This window comes from Eleutherodactylus coqui, chromosome 6, assembly GCF_035609145.1.
Source record: "Eleutherodactylus coqui strain aEleCoq1 chromosome 6, aEleCoq1.hap1, whole genome shotgun sequence".
NCBI classification, from domain to species: domain Eukaryota; kingdom Metazoa; phylum Chordata; class Amphibia; order Anura; family Eleutherodactylidae; genus Eleutherodactylus; species Eleutherodactylus coqui.
Genome location: NC_089842.1, coordinates 177,902,315 through 177,917,967, shown reverse-complemented (window position 1 = coordinate 177,917,967; position 15,653 = coordinate 177,902,315). Strand labels below are relative to the sequence as shown.

Below are 15,653 nucleotides of genomic sequence, written 5' to 3'. Positions count from 1 at the left end.
CGTGAAAAAAACAAAACACCAGCCGACTCCCCTGGTGCAGGGGCTTTACATTTTGAATTTGGCGCCAAGCCGCGCCAGGCCACACCCCCTTTGTGCGCTCCATCAAGGCCACGCCCTCTTGGAGCATCTGGCGTCACACTCCTTGTGTTCCGCCCGCTACAGCCGGGACCCAGAGATGGCGGTTGCCGCCTGGTTGGCGACCGCGGTGGCGCCGGAAAGTCCGTCCTTGGACCCAGGCCCACCGGAGATGGCGGCCGCCGCCTGAAATGACGGCCGCAGTTGTGCCGGCAGCCCGTACTTGGACCCCGGCCCACGCAGTCCCCGGAAAGCGCCCAGATGGGGTCCTTCCCACTGGGGTTGCCGGGGCTGCCCGAAGAAAAACGCCGCCGCTTCGCCGGTAAGTCCTCCTCCGGCATGGGACAGCGTCGCTGGAGCTCTGCCGTTGCTGTCCTGAAGGGACAGGAAAAACACTGGTGTTTGGTGGAGGGGAGGTGCTTTTTATGTTCTGCCTCTTCCTGTCCCATCAGGTCAGCAGGTGAGCAACCTCCAGGTGTATGCTGTCATGATGACGAAGGGAAAAGGCATATGTCAGAACCTGGTGTCAATTTTGTCTAGTCACACAGAGCAGCTACGATGCGCCTAATATATGAAAAGGTATGCACATCATATTAGGTGCATTGCGCCCTGACAAACATTAAGACCAGTGCATGAAACCTATGTTCACGGTATTAGTGTACCAGGTCTCCACCGGAAGTATGGGTGGAAACATGGGTTGGCAGGGGTGAGGTACAGGGAATGCCCACAGCTGCTGATTGGCTGGCTGGCCAGACGGACGGACACACACAGCTCCCAACTTTCTTGCCCCTTGTGAGGAGGACATGTGTCCCGCAGTGAGAGGGGTACTCTGTGCCGGAAGCTGCAGTCATCGCTTTTCTTCATCCCGCTGCCAGCACCGAGAGGGTAGTCTGGGCTGGAAGCTGCAGTCATCGCCCTTAGTCATCCTGAGGGCAGAAGGAGCAGCAGCATAGCCAATACAGAAGTGGCTGCTGGCGGGCAACGGCTGCTCGCCTTCCTTCCTGACTGAGCAGTCAGGATGCTGCAGATGGACCCTGTGACTCAGGCATCAGCCCAGCTCTCTCCTTCCATGAGAATGGCCATCCGGTATGGCGGCTGGGGAGATGCCCAGCTGCAGCCTGCAGGAAGGGAGTGCTGAGCCAGCAGCGACTTCTATGGACGTGCTTATCCCATGTTGGCTCCCGAGTGGTGATGGCCAGTGTTGTCCCTGTAGTAGGTTCTCTACAACTGGAGGAGGTGGTGTGGGCGTGGCTCTGTAAAGGTGTGTGCCTGCCAGCCAATCAGCACCTGTGGGCATTCTACCCCTGCCAAAACAAAGTCTCCACCCATACTTGGTGTGTCAACATACTGCACTTCACTTTGAAATTGGAAGAGGTCCAGCAGTGCCAGCAGCTCAGAACTGGCAGAAACCAGTGGGACCCAGGTGCACGCATCTGCTGTTTGGAGAAGTCGAGCCAGAAGTGGTCTTTATAGAAGAATTGCTGTCAAAAAGCCATAGCTTCAATGTAGAAACAAGCACAAGTGACTTAACTAAGTATGAAAACATAGGAACTGGGTGCAGAAAAATTACAGCAGGTGCTCTGGATTGAAAAGTCAAAAATCTAAGGCCTCATGTCCACGGGCACGCACGGTTTCTCAGTATAGAATCCTGCAGCCACGAGGCCAAATGGGCGTGGATCGTACACGTGGGAGACCCACACAGATTTTTTAAAAATCCATTTTCCCCATGGACATGGGGCCTTAATGTATTTTGTTTGCCAAATGGCTGGAGAGCGTTACAATGAGTGTCTGCAGGCAATGGTGAAGCATGGGGGAGGCTTCTTGCAAGTCTGGGGCTTAATGCTAAGAAGTACAGACAAATACTTATTATACATCATGCAATACCATCGAGAAGGCAAATGTATTCTGCAGCAGGACAATGACCCCAAACATATGACTAATGTCATTAAGAACTATCTTCAGCATAAACAGCAAGGAGTCCTGAGTGATATGACCTCTACAGAGCCCTGATCTCACATCATCCAGTCTGTCTGGGGCACATGAAGAGACAGAAGGATTTGAGCAAGCCTACATCCACAGAATATGTGTGATTAATTCTCCAAGGTGTTTGGAACAACCTCCCTGCCAAGTTCCTTCACAAACTGTGTGCAAATGTATTTGAAGTATTGATGTTGTGAAGGGGAGAGGAAGGGGGGGGGGCAAATATTGATTTAGATTTCTCTTTTCTTCCTTCACTTTGCATTTTGTTAGTTAGTGAAGTACGCTGAAAAGTAATGGTGGTAAACTGGGTCTGTCACTATAATATGCTGCACTCAAGAAAAAAATCTTTTATGAAACATGAATGGCATGTAGAGAGAAAATATAAAATGGAGGCCAATACTAAGAATCATACTATCCCACTATCACAACCAAGAGCAAGTTGTGCCTAAACTTGTATCACATGGAGTGAGGTATGGGACATCGCACATCACATGGCCTATTCTCATGCAACACTCACAAAAAAAGGGCATGCTGTTTATTTTTCAAAGACACCATTAGTAAGAGTGGGGGGGATGAGGGCAAAAAAAATTGCTTGTGAATGAACCCATTCAAATGAATGGGTTCTTTTTACTTGAGACTTCTACCCATCTTTGACAAGGACAGAATGCGTGTCGAAATATCAGCCATGTGGATATGGCCTTTAAAAAAAAAAAAAAAAAAAATGTAAATGTAAAAGTATCATGCAACTTTTAGAATAGGGGAAGGAGTGGTGCAGCCATCAGGGTGCTGTCTCCCTTATCATAGGAGATTTACAGAAGAGAAGTCCCCCTTCAGATCTTTGATGATGGATACGTTGTATAAACATTGATACAATACAGGCAGTGTGTTACAGATCCATACAACATGACACCAGTGAGCTTGAGGCTTTCTTCTGCAGAGTATAATGGCCCAACAGCTTCTCTGGTGAGTGGACAGGACCCATGTCTGACAAGGTCAAATGGTTCTAGGGATCAGAGGCGGCCTCAGCTTCTGGGCCAACAGTACCTGACGTATCTGATATCAGAAGGTGATTGTGTGCGCGCATTAAGGACTTGTCATAATGATCACTTTGTACATGACAATGAAAACATTTTTGAATGATTTAAACAGAACAAAGTTCTAAAAGATTCACACTTTTATTGAATTTAAGACATGAAATACAAAGGAACAGTTAAAAAACAGCCCATTCTTCCTCGTAAATATGAGAAAGAGGCAAGTCACAGTGCGAAAAAACAAAAACGTAACAATTGCTCCAATCGAATAAAAAAAGCATTTCAAAATTGTATTCTCCTCCCGTATATTAAAGTATAAAAATGTACTGGAGCGTATGTATGCTGTACCATAACGGTAGCTGCTGTAGTGAACAATGGAGCCGTTTGGGGCAACTTGATGAAAACTTCCCTTTGCCAATTGATGATCTACCACCACCAGCATACGCTGCTAGCCTAGGGTCTTATACCTTCCCATCAGCTTGGGAGCTGCTGTTTTTTTTCCCCCCCCGTTGTAGTGCCTACAGTGAATGACAAGCATGCAGCAGCTTATGAGTTAAGCATTCTCTATATGACATTACCATGCATCTCATTACCATGCTCCGAAAACTTGATATTGACAACAACCACTTTAGGACCTTTTTCTCTTTATCTTACACTATTTACAAGAGCAATACATAGATATCAGCAAAGTCCAAACTCTGTAGATGGAAGCCATAAGAATTAAGAGACCAGTTTCCATCTACTGTCCCGTTGGTATGGGTAAGGTCAGCAATCTTATTTGGACTTGGACTTTCAACAGCGTATTACATGTAAGATGCTGCATATTGGACCGAGTTGCCCCACAGATGTAACCGATCTCATGGTTCAATTACCTATGTATCATCTTAACCTAACTTATAATATATCACAAAGACATGACAGAGATGCCATTGGTGGAGGACCATGACTTTTCACCCACACAGATACCCAAATAAAATAGATTGTGGCAGGTTGTCAAGCAGCTGAATCTCTTCGGAGCTAGTAAAGAGATTTCTAACCATGCCAAGTCTCCAACACTAGGCGCAGCATACCGGACATGCCCGCCAGATATTTAAGTGTGTAGCAAAGAGTTGTGACCACTTTAATTTTGGAACCAGTGGATAGGTCCGAGCTCCAGTCTACTTCTAATGGCACCTTCTTTATGATCTTTGTGAAATATCATCATTTATATATTAAAAGACACTTTTCCTCCTTAAATATATGCAAAAACACTGGCAGCATACCACAAACTTGACCATTAGTGTGTCTAGAGATTGAGGGGTGGTGGAGTTTACTATTTACAAAAAATGGCTCAGTTTCCTGACAAGTTCAGGGCAATCGTAAACTAGTTTTAAGTAATATTTGTAAGAGAAAAAAAAGAAAGTAGGCAAACCACTTAAGTGTAGGTTCCGTTTCCCACCGCCTTCCATGGACATATAGTTACTATCATGCAGGTATGAATGTTAAATTGAAGATCTAGCTTGTGAGGGCCCTAAAAGTAAATAGTGGGTTGGGTTGTGGGGGGGGGGGGGGGAGCTTAAATGCATAGCCCAGAATCCTATAAAAACACCTACAAGGACATCAGTAATGATTGAAATATCAAGAAAAATGGTTTTACAGTGCAAAGCAAACCCATTTCCAGAAACTGCACATACAATTACGTGTCTATCAATGCATCTCAACAGTTCAGGTGCCCATTTGGCATTTAGTAAATATTATTCGATTGGCTTCGACTAAGATCTTAAAACGCAAAAAACCCATTTGTAAAAAACAATTAAACTTTCTAGTTTCTGCTATTAGAGGACCAGCCTCCGTCTATTTTTCCCACACCAGCACATTACTTTAAACACAGTTCTACCCGCACCAATGCATAGCATAAGCTTGCAAAAACTGCAAGAGCCCATCCCTGCTATGTCATAACCGCACATGCTTCTATACTTTCCAATGAAAAGAACACTTAAAAATACCACCTACAACTTACAGGAATCAACTAGGAAAAAAAGGAAAAAGCTAAAACCTACATAGCTAAACAAACAACACCGTGCAGAGAAGTTACTGAGGGGTCAGGTGAATCTGTAGGTTGTTAATAGGGTGCTTTGCTTTAAACTGAATCCGATTGGCTTTTGCCCCCATTCAGATTGAATAAGAGGGTGTTGGAGTAAACTTGAGTGTACAATCAATGTCCTCACAGATGCGAAGAAGAAAATAAATCACGCTTAACGTGTAGAACTTTACCCATAGGGAAATGAAATGCGCAGTAGACAAACGTGTTCAACAGTTTAGAGTCGAAGCTTAGGATAGCAGATGAATCCCTGAAGAAAGGCATCCAATGAACTAAAAATGTGCTACTGGCAGCAAACTTTTTGGTTTGTTTTTTATCTATTCATGCCCAAGAAAGTCCTCATTGTAGAGCTAGTTAAAGGGGTTGTCTCTGGTGGCATTTCACTAGGATATTTCACTTATGTCTGACTGCTGTAACCACCATCAAGTCACTAGAAGAAAGTGACTTCATATCGTGCAAGCGACTTTATATCCTATAGGCGCCATTAATGCTTTCTCCACAGTCCATTCAAGTCAATGCCGAATTATATGGCTGCCTCGAAACAGCCGAGCTTTCCTATGGTCACCAACACTCCGTACTAGTGACTGATGGGCTCACAGTGGTCAGACCCAGAGTAACCAGACAATGAAGGTATATCAGAACCACCCCTAAGACAAACCCTTTAAATGGGCTCCTGAACCGTAGACTATTTTTCCAACTTGGTGTATGGTCCGCAAAAAAGAAAAAAAATTCAGGAGGATTTCTGTCCCCCATATATAAAACTGTTGACCCATATCAAACTTGGTTCAAAACATTGAACGTTAGTAGCATCATAGCAAAGAAAAAAAACGAACAAACATGCAACCCACATTAGAAACAGAACATAAAGAAGCAATCTGACCATACCTGTAAACCATACTCCCTATATGCAAGATCCAGTAACAAACTGCCGGCATTGGATGAAGACCCATCAGCAGCAAGTTATGATAGCAACCATATGTGGAGCGAGAGGACTAAATACTCAAATCCCATTAATGTTCATACAGATAAGGCTTTAAGTGGCAGTTTGTGCACTAAGATGAACAGGCTGCAATCTTATATACACTGTTTAGCCCTAGAAATGGCAGCGTGACCTGATGCATCTGCTTTCAAGATAGGTTTATTCCAATCTTGTGATACCAGGTTGGTAAGTCTTGACCACCCATGATCCTCTGCTAACGGGTAGTTCCTGACACTGTTATAATAGGTGAGATGTAAACCCATTATGGCTAAGGCATAAAAGTACACAAGGTCTTAAAAGGAGTTGTTAAAGGGAATCTGTCACCATCTTTTTGCAGCCCCATCGAAGCAACACAAGGTAGTGACAGGTTCATTGATTATAGTGATATCTGTGGAGGTATCAGTGCAGGAGTTTGGGAGAAACTTGTATTTTATTAGTTGCAGCCAGACACAGAAGACTACAGGAAGTAGTCCTTAATATTCATGAGCTGTGGCCCCACTCAGCCTGCCCTCCAGTCACTTACTGACAGCTGTCCACTTATTATCGTCACCAACGGGCGGACGGAGTTACCCTGCAGCTCATGAATATTGAAGATTACTTCCTATAGCCCTCATGTATGTGCTTCTAATGATAAAATGCAGGTTTCACCCAAACTACTGCACAGATACATACAGCAGGCATAGCACTACCTTATGCTGCTCTCAGACAGGACTGTGAAAAGATAGTGAGTCTATTTAATTCAAAGTAATAGTCCATAGGCTGGAGTTTGGATGTGGTACAGCTATCCAGCATACACCAGATTTCAAATGTCTGCACAGATCATAGTGCATGTGGGGGAAAGCAAGACGGCTGCAAAACAATGCTCTATGTGCAGCAACCAAAGGTGAGATCTGGGATATGTTCTTACACTTCTCAGCTACTCCCCTAATCAGCAATCCTCCTACTATAAGTGCAATGGGGCTGAATTGGTATGTGGGGGGGTATAGCACCACATCCAGAATCCAGCTCTTGGACACTTTTACAGACTTCATACAGAAACCAATTAAATGAACCATTTTTTTTTTGAGGGAGCAAAACATTTAAAAAACACAAAATCGTTAAAGCTAAAATCAATAATTTAAAAAATATATAGAATGCACAAATATAATACTTATTCAAGGCTCTGATTCAGAGCACAGGTCTCCTACTTCTAGTGAAGGCAGCCGTGATACTGTTCGTTCAGCTCACATGATGGCCGCCTCCACTGTGCAGGTAACCTGCATAATGTCATAGGTTTTATCATTCGTTATTGGAAAGTTCTGTGCCTCTGCGAGTAACTGAAAGCAGAAACAGAACTCCTTGTCCGGGCCAAGACAGACAAAACCATCCAGAAGAGGGGAAGTGCTGCTAGTCTGCAGGAGGTGCAGTAACTCAGATCCATGCCCACTTTCGCAGGTTTACCAGATTTACACAACAGTTTAGATATTTTTTTTCTCATTTTAGTGCTTAAAATTTTTTGGCTTGCAGTGTTTTTTGTTTTTTTTTAATATTAAGAACAACCCCCGTGTGAATGATGATGTATTCCATATGTTCATCCTTTATTGATTAAAGTTTCTTATCCATCCTCTTTTCCACTGCTTGAAGTAATAGTTCGGAGTACTGCTGAAGGAGGGCAAGGGTCTTATCATCGCCCAATGGCTGAGACCCGTGCGATACTGAAGGATCAAGATCTTCCCTGCAATCCTCATGCTGCGGAGACAAATCTTCATGCATTGCAACCTCACGATCTTCATCATCTTTTAAGGAATCCAGCTCCCTCTTCACCATGCCAAAGGTTTCAGTCAGAAGGCCTGCTATCTTACCATGGTTCAAGTTTGCCGACGAGCCAGCTGTTGTCACCTATAGAAGACACAACGGACATAAAATGATATATCTCCCATTTTATAGAGCTTCCAGGTCACAGACAATCCCTAGACCCAAACCAAAAGCCTTTGGCGTAAACGGTTCATAGAAACCCTGATGGAAACCACCTGGGCCCAACTGACCAGTCAGGTGAATTGGGGTGGGTGTCTATGGTTCCATCTAGTATCTGTGCTGGATGCATTCCCTGGTGTATGTGGTAAATGTAGACTAAAGACACAATGTGAAGAGCGTAAATAAATACAGTTGTGTTCAGAAATATTTGCATAGTGACATTTGTATAATTTGAAGGGTGTGTAGATTTTCAGATTTAAGCCCTTCCTGCTGTTTTCATCTTTTCAATTCCAATTTAAAAAAAAAAAAACTTAATTTTTTTTCATTTTTTCCTGCGACATAGTAACATCAAGGTTTTTTTCTTGAAAGCATGAGTTGTATTTTTCAGTGTTACTATTTAATGTAGGATATATATTGTATTGGAAACCTTAACATTAAGTGTGGTGAATTGAAAAAAAAAACAAAACACAACTGAAAAAAAAGTTTTGGGGGAGGTTTTTATAGCATTCATGCAATATCTTTACTCTGTGGGCAAGTATAATTATGGCGATACCAAATTTATATCAGTTTTGTTACTTTTAAAAAAATAAAAAAATTTTTTAAAAAATTGCCACCATCTTCTGACCCCCATAACTATTTTTCAATCGATGGAAATGTGTGATGCTCATTTTTTGCGAGGCAAGCTGTACTTTTTATTGGTATCATTATGGGGTGCATAACAGCACAATTACAAAATGTACTCACCGATCGATAAAGGCTCAGTGCCCGACGGAGGCTATCCTGCAGCTCAGAGGCAATCATTTCACCCTGTTCAAAGCTGACTGCTTGTGCTGGAAAAAAAATAAAGACATTTTAATCAATATAGAACTATATTTTATAATGTGATCACTACTTTATAATGTCAAAGGACAAGAAAAAGTAATTTGTTTCGCTAACTGGCTACAAGTAACTGTGGCAGCTGCAGTGGAAACATGGTGCTGGCAGCAGAATTGCAGGAAGGTGGAGCCATTTTCATGTTTTAGGCTGGGTTCACACGGGGCGGAAATATTGCGGAATGACCGCACCGAAAAACCGCGAGATTTTCATGGGATAAGAGCAGCTTCAAAACTCGGGGGCTTTAGCTGCGGGTTTTGAAGTGGCTTCGCCGCTTGCATTTCCGCGGCGGCCATCTCTCCCCATAGAGAGGAGAGAGGCCGCTGCAGAAATTAAAAAAGAATTCACATGCTGCATGTTAGTTTTCCGTGCCGCATGTCCGTTTTTGCGCCTCTTGGCTGCAACAGATTGGCCACAGTGTGTGGACAAGATTTTAGCAAAATCTCATCCACTTTGCTGTCTGATCCCAGAATTAGGAGCCACGGGTAGAATTTCCAAGCGGACATTCTGCACGGAAATTCTGCGGTAATTCCATCCCGTGGGAACCGAGCCTAAAAGTCGAATTCCGCTTTAAGAAGCATTATTGTTCACTTTGGACAATACCTTTTTTGTTGGAAAGATCCCTCATTAATAAGCTGCTAACTGTGTGTCTACCACAAGGACCCACCACAGTGACTAGCTGCAATCTGTAGGGGAACCTGTAAGTGTCCTCTACAGCACAGAAGTAGTGAAGCAATGAGCTTTATTCACACATTGCTGATTTGGTTAGTATTATGCATCAGTATTTAGTAGCACTGTTTGCCTGACACTCCTTACGTGTAAAAGGGCCTTTGAAGGCTTGCTGAGATAAGTCATTCTCCAGAAGAATAGCTGGCTCATCCTAGGCGTTCTGCTCTCTGGCTAATAGAGGAGTCCTGAACAGGAGACTACCCTTTTCTAACTCTAAAATCATAATATGGTATTTCAAATTATATTTGTCAAACCAAAGAACCCCTTAAAAAGAAAAAAACAAGCAAATCTGGCAACTGAAAGTGCTTTCAAAAACATATGCTTGGCATTTTTAGAAAAGCCTGGTTATGAAGCAGGCCAACATGCTGAACAGACAACCAACCTATCTGATTCAGATGTAAAAAAAAAAAAAAAACACACCACCCTTTACTGGGACTTAAGAGGGGTTTTCCAGGACTTTCAAATTGCTGGCATATAATCTGGATAGGTGTTTGACTCCCAACACCATCACTTATTAGCTGTTTGAAGAGGCTGCGACATTCGGATGAGCACTATAGTCTCTTCATTGTATGTAGAGCGCCATACATTTGTCTAGAGGCTGGGCCTGGTATAGCAGCTCAATGCTGGTTACTTAAGACTGAGCTGCTGTCAGGTCATGTGACTGATGGACGTGACATCATAGGCCAACGAAGCAGCCGCAGCACTTGCCCCTTCATACAGCTGATCATGGCAATGTCTGGAGTTAAACCTCCACCAATCTGATATTGATGACCTATCCTGATGGGTCATCAATATTTTAGTCCTGGAAAAGGCCCTTTAATATATAGGTGGTGGATAGTCATGACAGTCCCATATTGATTTCTATAGTTAGTTTCTCTAGCTTCATTGCATTACAAATATGCCACCTAACCTGATTCTATCAAAAGCCAAAAGGCCCACCTCTAAGTTTGGTTGGATCACTTACCCTTTCTATCTCCTAATATAAATCTAATGCTGTCCTGGAACTCATGAGACCTAGTATAACTAGAAATAATCATCTTTGGCACCAACAGTGCTATCTAGTCAACTGGGCAGGTACTTCAAGATATTAACATGGTTTAATATGGTAAATAATAAACCAGAAAAACTAATTAAGTTTATCTTGTTTAAAATCTTTGATAGCCACATACCAGAAAAAGTTAGGACTCATTTAAAATCAACATAGCCATGGTCCATGGTTCATCTGCCACCAGTATTACTTATAAATATACACAAGGAGATGAAAAACCCACACCAGAGACTTAAAAAACTAACAGGCAAGAATCAAAAAAGAAATGAAGTGCCTCACCATTTTGAGAGTAGCTTATGAAACGAGACAGGTGTGGACAAGACGAAACAGGCCAAAGACTGGACGCAGAGAGATGAGATGGAGTTGTGAGGTCACCCACACAGACGGGAGACAGAAAGGGAGAGACCAACAAGGGTTGACCTCTATGCCCACCTGAGTCTAGAGTAGAGGCTGCATCGACCGAGGGAGATCTAGGTCTAATAGTTTCAACAGGACACAGTCCTGGATGATAGTCAGGAGTGTGACCGATCGTAGAAGCTCGCACTCTATGGAGAGGCTGGAATCCTTCTGGACTTAAGTCCACAGGTTCATTTATTATCAGCTTAGCTGTAACAGTTTCTTCAGGGCTATTTTTCTGATGACTGGTATCCTCCATTTGAACTTTCTCACATCCGCCTGAAGCTTGATTGTCGTTCTTGCAAGTCAAGTCTGGAAAAGATAATCTTGGTTTCCAGCTACAGCCAAGTGATCTTGGAGACCTTGGTGACTCCATTTCAATTGAGCTCCTACTTCTACTAAACGAAAGCAAAGGTCGGTCAGGTAATGGTTTTGCAATATCAAGAGTCAAATGTGCCCGGTTCTTTGAATGAAAAGTCTTTGGAGAAGAGCAATTTGTGCTGGTTTGCAGGACAGGTTTGACAATGACACTGTCCTTCAATGGTAGATGGCTCTTCTCCACTTCCACAGGAAGAGTCACTGCTTCAGGTTCACAAACATTTTTCAACTCAGAACCAATGGACGTGTCTTGGGCCTCACCAATGTTCAAATTGTCTCCAACAGATACACTCCGTGAGATCTTGGCCATGGAGCTGGTTGTTGGATTCATATAGGATCTCCCCTTGGGTTGTTTTACATCCTTGGACTGGAATGGTAAAGGCTGGCATTCCGTTTTCATCAATGTTGCTGGTAAGGTACGCCGGTGCATGGTCTTCTGTTCTTTTTCTGCAGCAGTTTGGGTCTGTGGACGCATTTTGACTGCAACAGATTCCAGGAAAAAAATTTATGAAAAAAATCACTTTTGGCTTTCGCTTGTGTCTTAAAATATTTTATTTTGGTTCTGGTACTCATAAGAGATGTGACCATAATCTAAAACTAATGTAAAAAGTTGGAACAGAGAAGAATATAGTAAAGAATTCTAAAAATATTTTAAAACATGCCACAAAAGGATTAGTAAAAGAATATAAAATCATTATAGTCTATTATGTCTTCACCATCCCTAGGCCCAATGCACACAGGCATATTTGCACTGTGGGATCCGGAATTCCGGATCCCGCAGCAAAAACAGCCCATACGACATGCATTGAAAAATGCATTTCCATGCCCATGAGCGGAAATCAACTGCGATATTCCAAGTGCGGGGTAGAAATCGCAGCATGTCCTATTCTAGTGCGAGCCTCTGCGAGGCTTGCACTATCCACGTTATCACGCCTCTGTGCTGCGCATGTGCGACTGTGTGCCAGCCAACACATCCGCAGAGGAGAGAGAAGATGCCGGACAGGTAAGCCGGGGTCACTGCAGGGGCATAGGGTCATATCCCGTTGCGAGGGTCTCGCAGTCGGAATCTGACCCGGCCGTCTGCATTTGGCCTTACTCAGGAGGCACTAAAGTTGTTATAACAAAAACCACCATAATCTTTTTAAGTTGGAGGGTTATCCTACAAACACTACCCATCCCGTGAATAGATAAGTGTATGATTGCTAGGGGCCCTTCCACAGGGAATTTCATCGCTAGAACAGGGACCCCAAGCCCTTGTTACACAGGAGTGTGAATAAACCGGCTGCTATGCATACGCCCTGCTGCTCCATTTAAGCTCTATAGGACTGACAGCTAGTGCTGTACTACTCTGCTATCAGTCATTCCTACAGCGATTGAATGGAGCCGCAGTGCACATGCGTGACAAGCACACTATTCAAACTTCTCTGGAGAGCAAGCGCTGTGGCACTTTGTTTTAGTGATCAGTGGGAGTCCCTGTGGAAGGGTTACTAGCAGTTATCACCCATACCGTGAATGGATATAGGTTTGTGGGATAACCCCTTTATAAAGGTCAATGAAAATTCACACAATAGTTAAAGAGGTTATCCAACTCCGTAAAAAATTGCTGGTCTATCCTCAGGATAAACTCTCAATATCCGATCGACCAGCTGATTGACAGGGCTGCTCATATGAGCATTGCGGCTTCTTCAATATTTGCATCTGAGCACGAGCGAGCGCATACTGCAGAACTCCGTACTATTGTTAACACTGTTTTGAGTACAATTGGCTGGATCCATTCACTTCAAGGGGACAAGCCTATCGTATTCAGAATGGTCACTATCAACAATACGGTGTTCTGCAGTACGATCACAATGGTGCGCAGATGTAAACACCAAAGACGCTGCAGCGCTCGCAAAGGCTGTGTTCCCTACAATCAGCTCATCGGCAGGGATCCCGAGGATAGGTCATCAGTTTTACAAAAGGTTGTATAACCCAGTTATGGGCCTTTTACAGGGCCTGATGATTAGGCAAGAACGTTCATGCCGTGTAGTAGAGGTGCCACTCATTGCCCAACGAATGAACAAACGCATGTTCATTGGATGATCACATCTTTCATGTGGCACCAAAAAAAAAAACCCCCCCAAAAAAAAAACCACCACTGACAGCAGCACATCTCCACAGCTTTCTGCGTGAATGGGGAATATGCTGCTGGCAGCAATGAAATAGTATGGTGGACAAACCGTCACTCTCTAATTGGTAAACTAGCGCCGATCACATTGATCAACACTTGGTACACAGCCTGTTTCATCCCATGTAAAAGGAGCCTTAGAAAGTAGATCCCATCCAACCTTGCCCTTACCTTCATGAACAATATCATGAACAGATTGAGTTTTTCTTATGCTTGAAACAGAATTAAAAAGTGGACCAATTCTGCCCGACTTGACTTCTGCTGGCTGCTTCCTTTTCCTCTGGTAGGCCGATTTGAGCGGGCTGCCAACCTCTTGCACCTGACTATTTATGCCATTGACTCTAGGATACTCAAATGGACTATCATTACAGTCTGGGCTGACCTCTTGATCAAACAGAAGGAAATTGCTGGACCCAGGATCTTCTCTGCTTTAAGGAAAAAACAAAAAGAAGTATACTTTAATGATCAGAATAGTTTTTTTTAGCTGTATTTTTCTTTTGTGTAGAATCTATGTGGTTACATATACAGTTGACCATAATAAGGTTTGCTGGCTATATAATGAACTACAACTGAAACCAAACATTAGAACAGGGTTTTCCCTCTAAAGACACTTACAGTAGGTGTTTTTCTAAGAATGTACAATACGTTCTGGAGACTATCTACTGTTTAGAAGCAAAATACCCAAAAGATATACATTTTACTACAGCTTGAGTAAACCGCTGCGGCAATCCCTTCTACTAGATCAAATGGAGCTATTCCTTGTGAAATCCATTCATCACCCCTAAGCAAGCAGGGTACGGACTGCACTGCCTGTGTCCTGGAGACAGAGGAGCGGGCACAGCCACCACATCGAGGCAGATCACGGAATGCAGAAACAGCGTGTAGCATGGAACACTGTCAGCCAGTATCCCTGTACACAGGTAGTGTAGTCCATACATTGCTGGCTTAGAAGCAGTGTACGAATTGATGGGGTGCACGAAACACGCTGTTAAACATATTTGAAAACGTTGTTCCAAAGCACTGTAAAACACAGCATTTTAATATACAGGGCTTTTCCAAACGCCTGTGTGAGACAGGTTTCAACTTTTTACATACTAACCTGAGTGCTGGTACCTGTGCCATTGCAAGAAACCTTGAAGAAATGGTGGCACATTCATTCCTCTCTGAGGTCAGGACTGGTCCATCTGTAAAAAGGGAGTATGGCATTAAAAACCATTCTGTATGAACACATCTATATGATTCCGTACAAGGTGAGAAGACCTGCTGAAATATATTCTAATATGGCGGGCTATCCAGACACAATCAAATCAAACTGTTTAACCCTCACTGCCAAGTCACTAGGGAGGGTTCTTTCAATTTTAGTATACCTAAATTAAGGCCTATTTACACGCAATGATTATTGCTCAAAAGCCACCGTTTGGGAGCATTTACACATGATTATCACTCATTCTTCACTCTTCTTCTGAACAATGTTTTTTTGGGGAGCATAAAATCCATCGTTCAGCCAGAGAGAAGATAACAGACTGCATTCAGTGTTTGCTGTCCATGGGAGTCCTGATTACATTGTATTCAGCAGAAAGCCTGTGGCAGAACAAAAGTAGCTGAATGCAGAGAACAGACCAACTGCTGTTCTCTGCATACAGCGTATGGAGGCTTATTTACATGCAAATGAAGGTGATAAACTGCTAAAGGACATTAGTAGTTTATGCAAAACAATCGCTCCAAGCCTATCTTTTGAACAATTATCTTTGCATGTAAATTGGCTCTTATTCTGGCTCAGTATAAATTTGAAAAGCAGAGTTATGTTCACTGGCAGATTGCTATAGCCATTTTAAAGACCTATGTAGCTTCAAATTTGTAAACAAACAAACCCTGTGCAGTCTGTTCCTGCAGTCAGACTCCCTTGTATTTGTCCCCACTTTTTTACATACATTGGGAAGATGGAGACAGAAGCAAGACAGCAA

At 43.2% G+C, this 15,653-nt stretch overlaps 1 protein-coding gene across 5 annotated transcripts in view; it reads right to left on the bottom strand.

The window, feature by feature from the left end:
- Positions 1-3,211: 3,211 nt before the first annotated feature.
- Positions 3,212-15,653, bottom strand: part of MAPKBP1 (mitogen-activated protein kinase binding protein 1) — a 182,634-nt gene continuing 170,192 nt past the window's right edge. For 4 of the 5 annotated variants that reach the window (XM_066608311.1, XM_066608310.1, XM_066608312.1 and 1 more), the window contains 5 exons: positions 14,789-14,873; positions 13,861-14,117; positions 11,181-12,002; positions 8,843-8,928; positions 3,212-8,023 (listed from right to left, as the gene is read on the bottom strand). In XM_066608311.1, coding sequence (XP_066464408.1) covers positions 7,730-8,023; positions 8,843-8,928; positions 11,181-12,002; positions 13,861-14,117; positions 14,789-14,873 — 1,544 coding nt within the window. In that variant the 3' untranslated portion in view covers positions 3,212-7,729. The remainder of the gene's footprint in view (positions 8,024-8,842; positions 8,929-11,180; positions 12,003-13,860; positions 14,118-14,788; positions 14,874-15,653) is intronic. The other variant, XM_066608313.1, reaches the window with a different exon arrangement.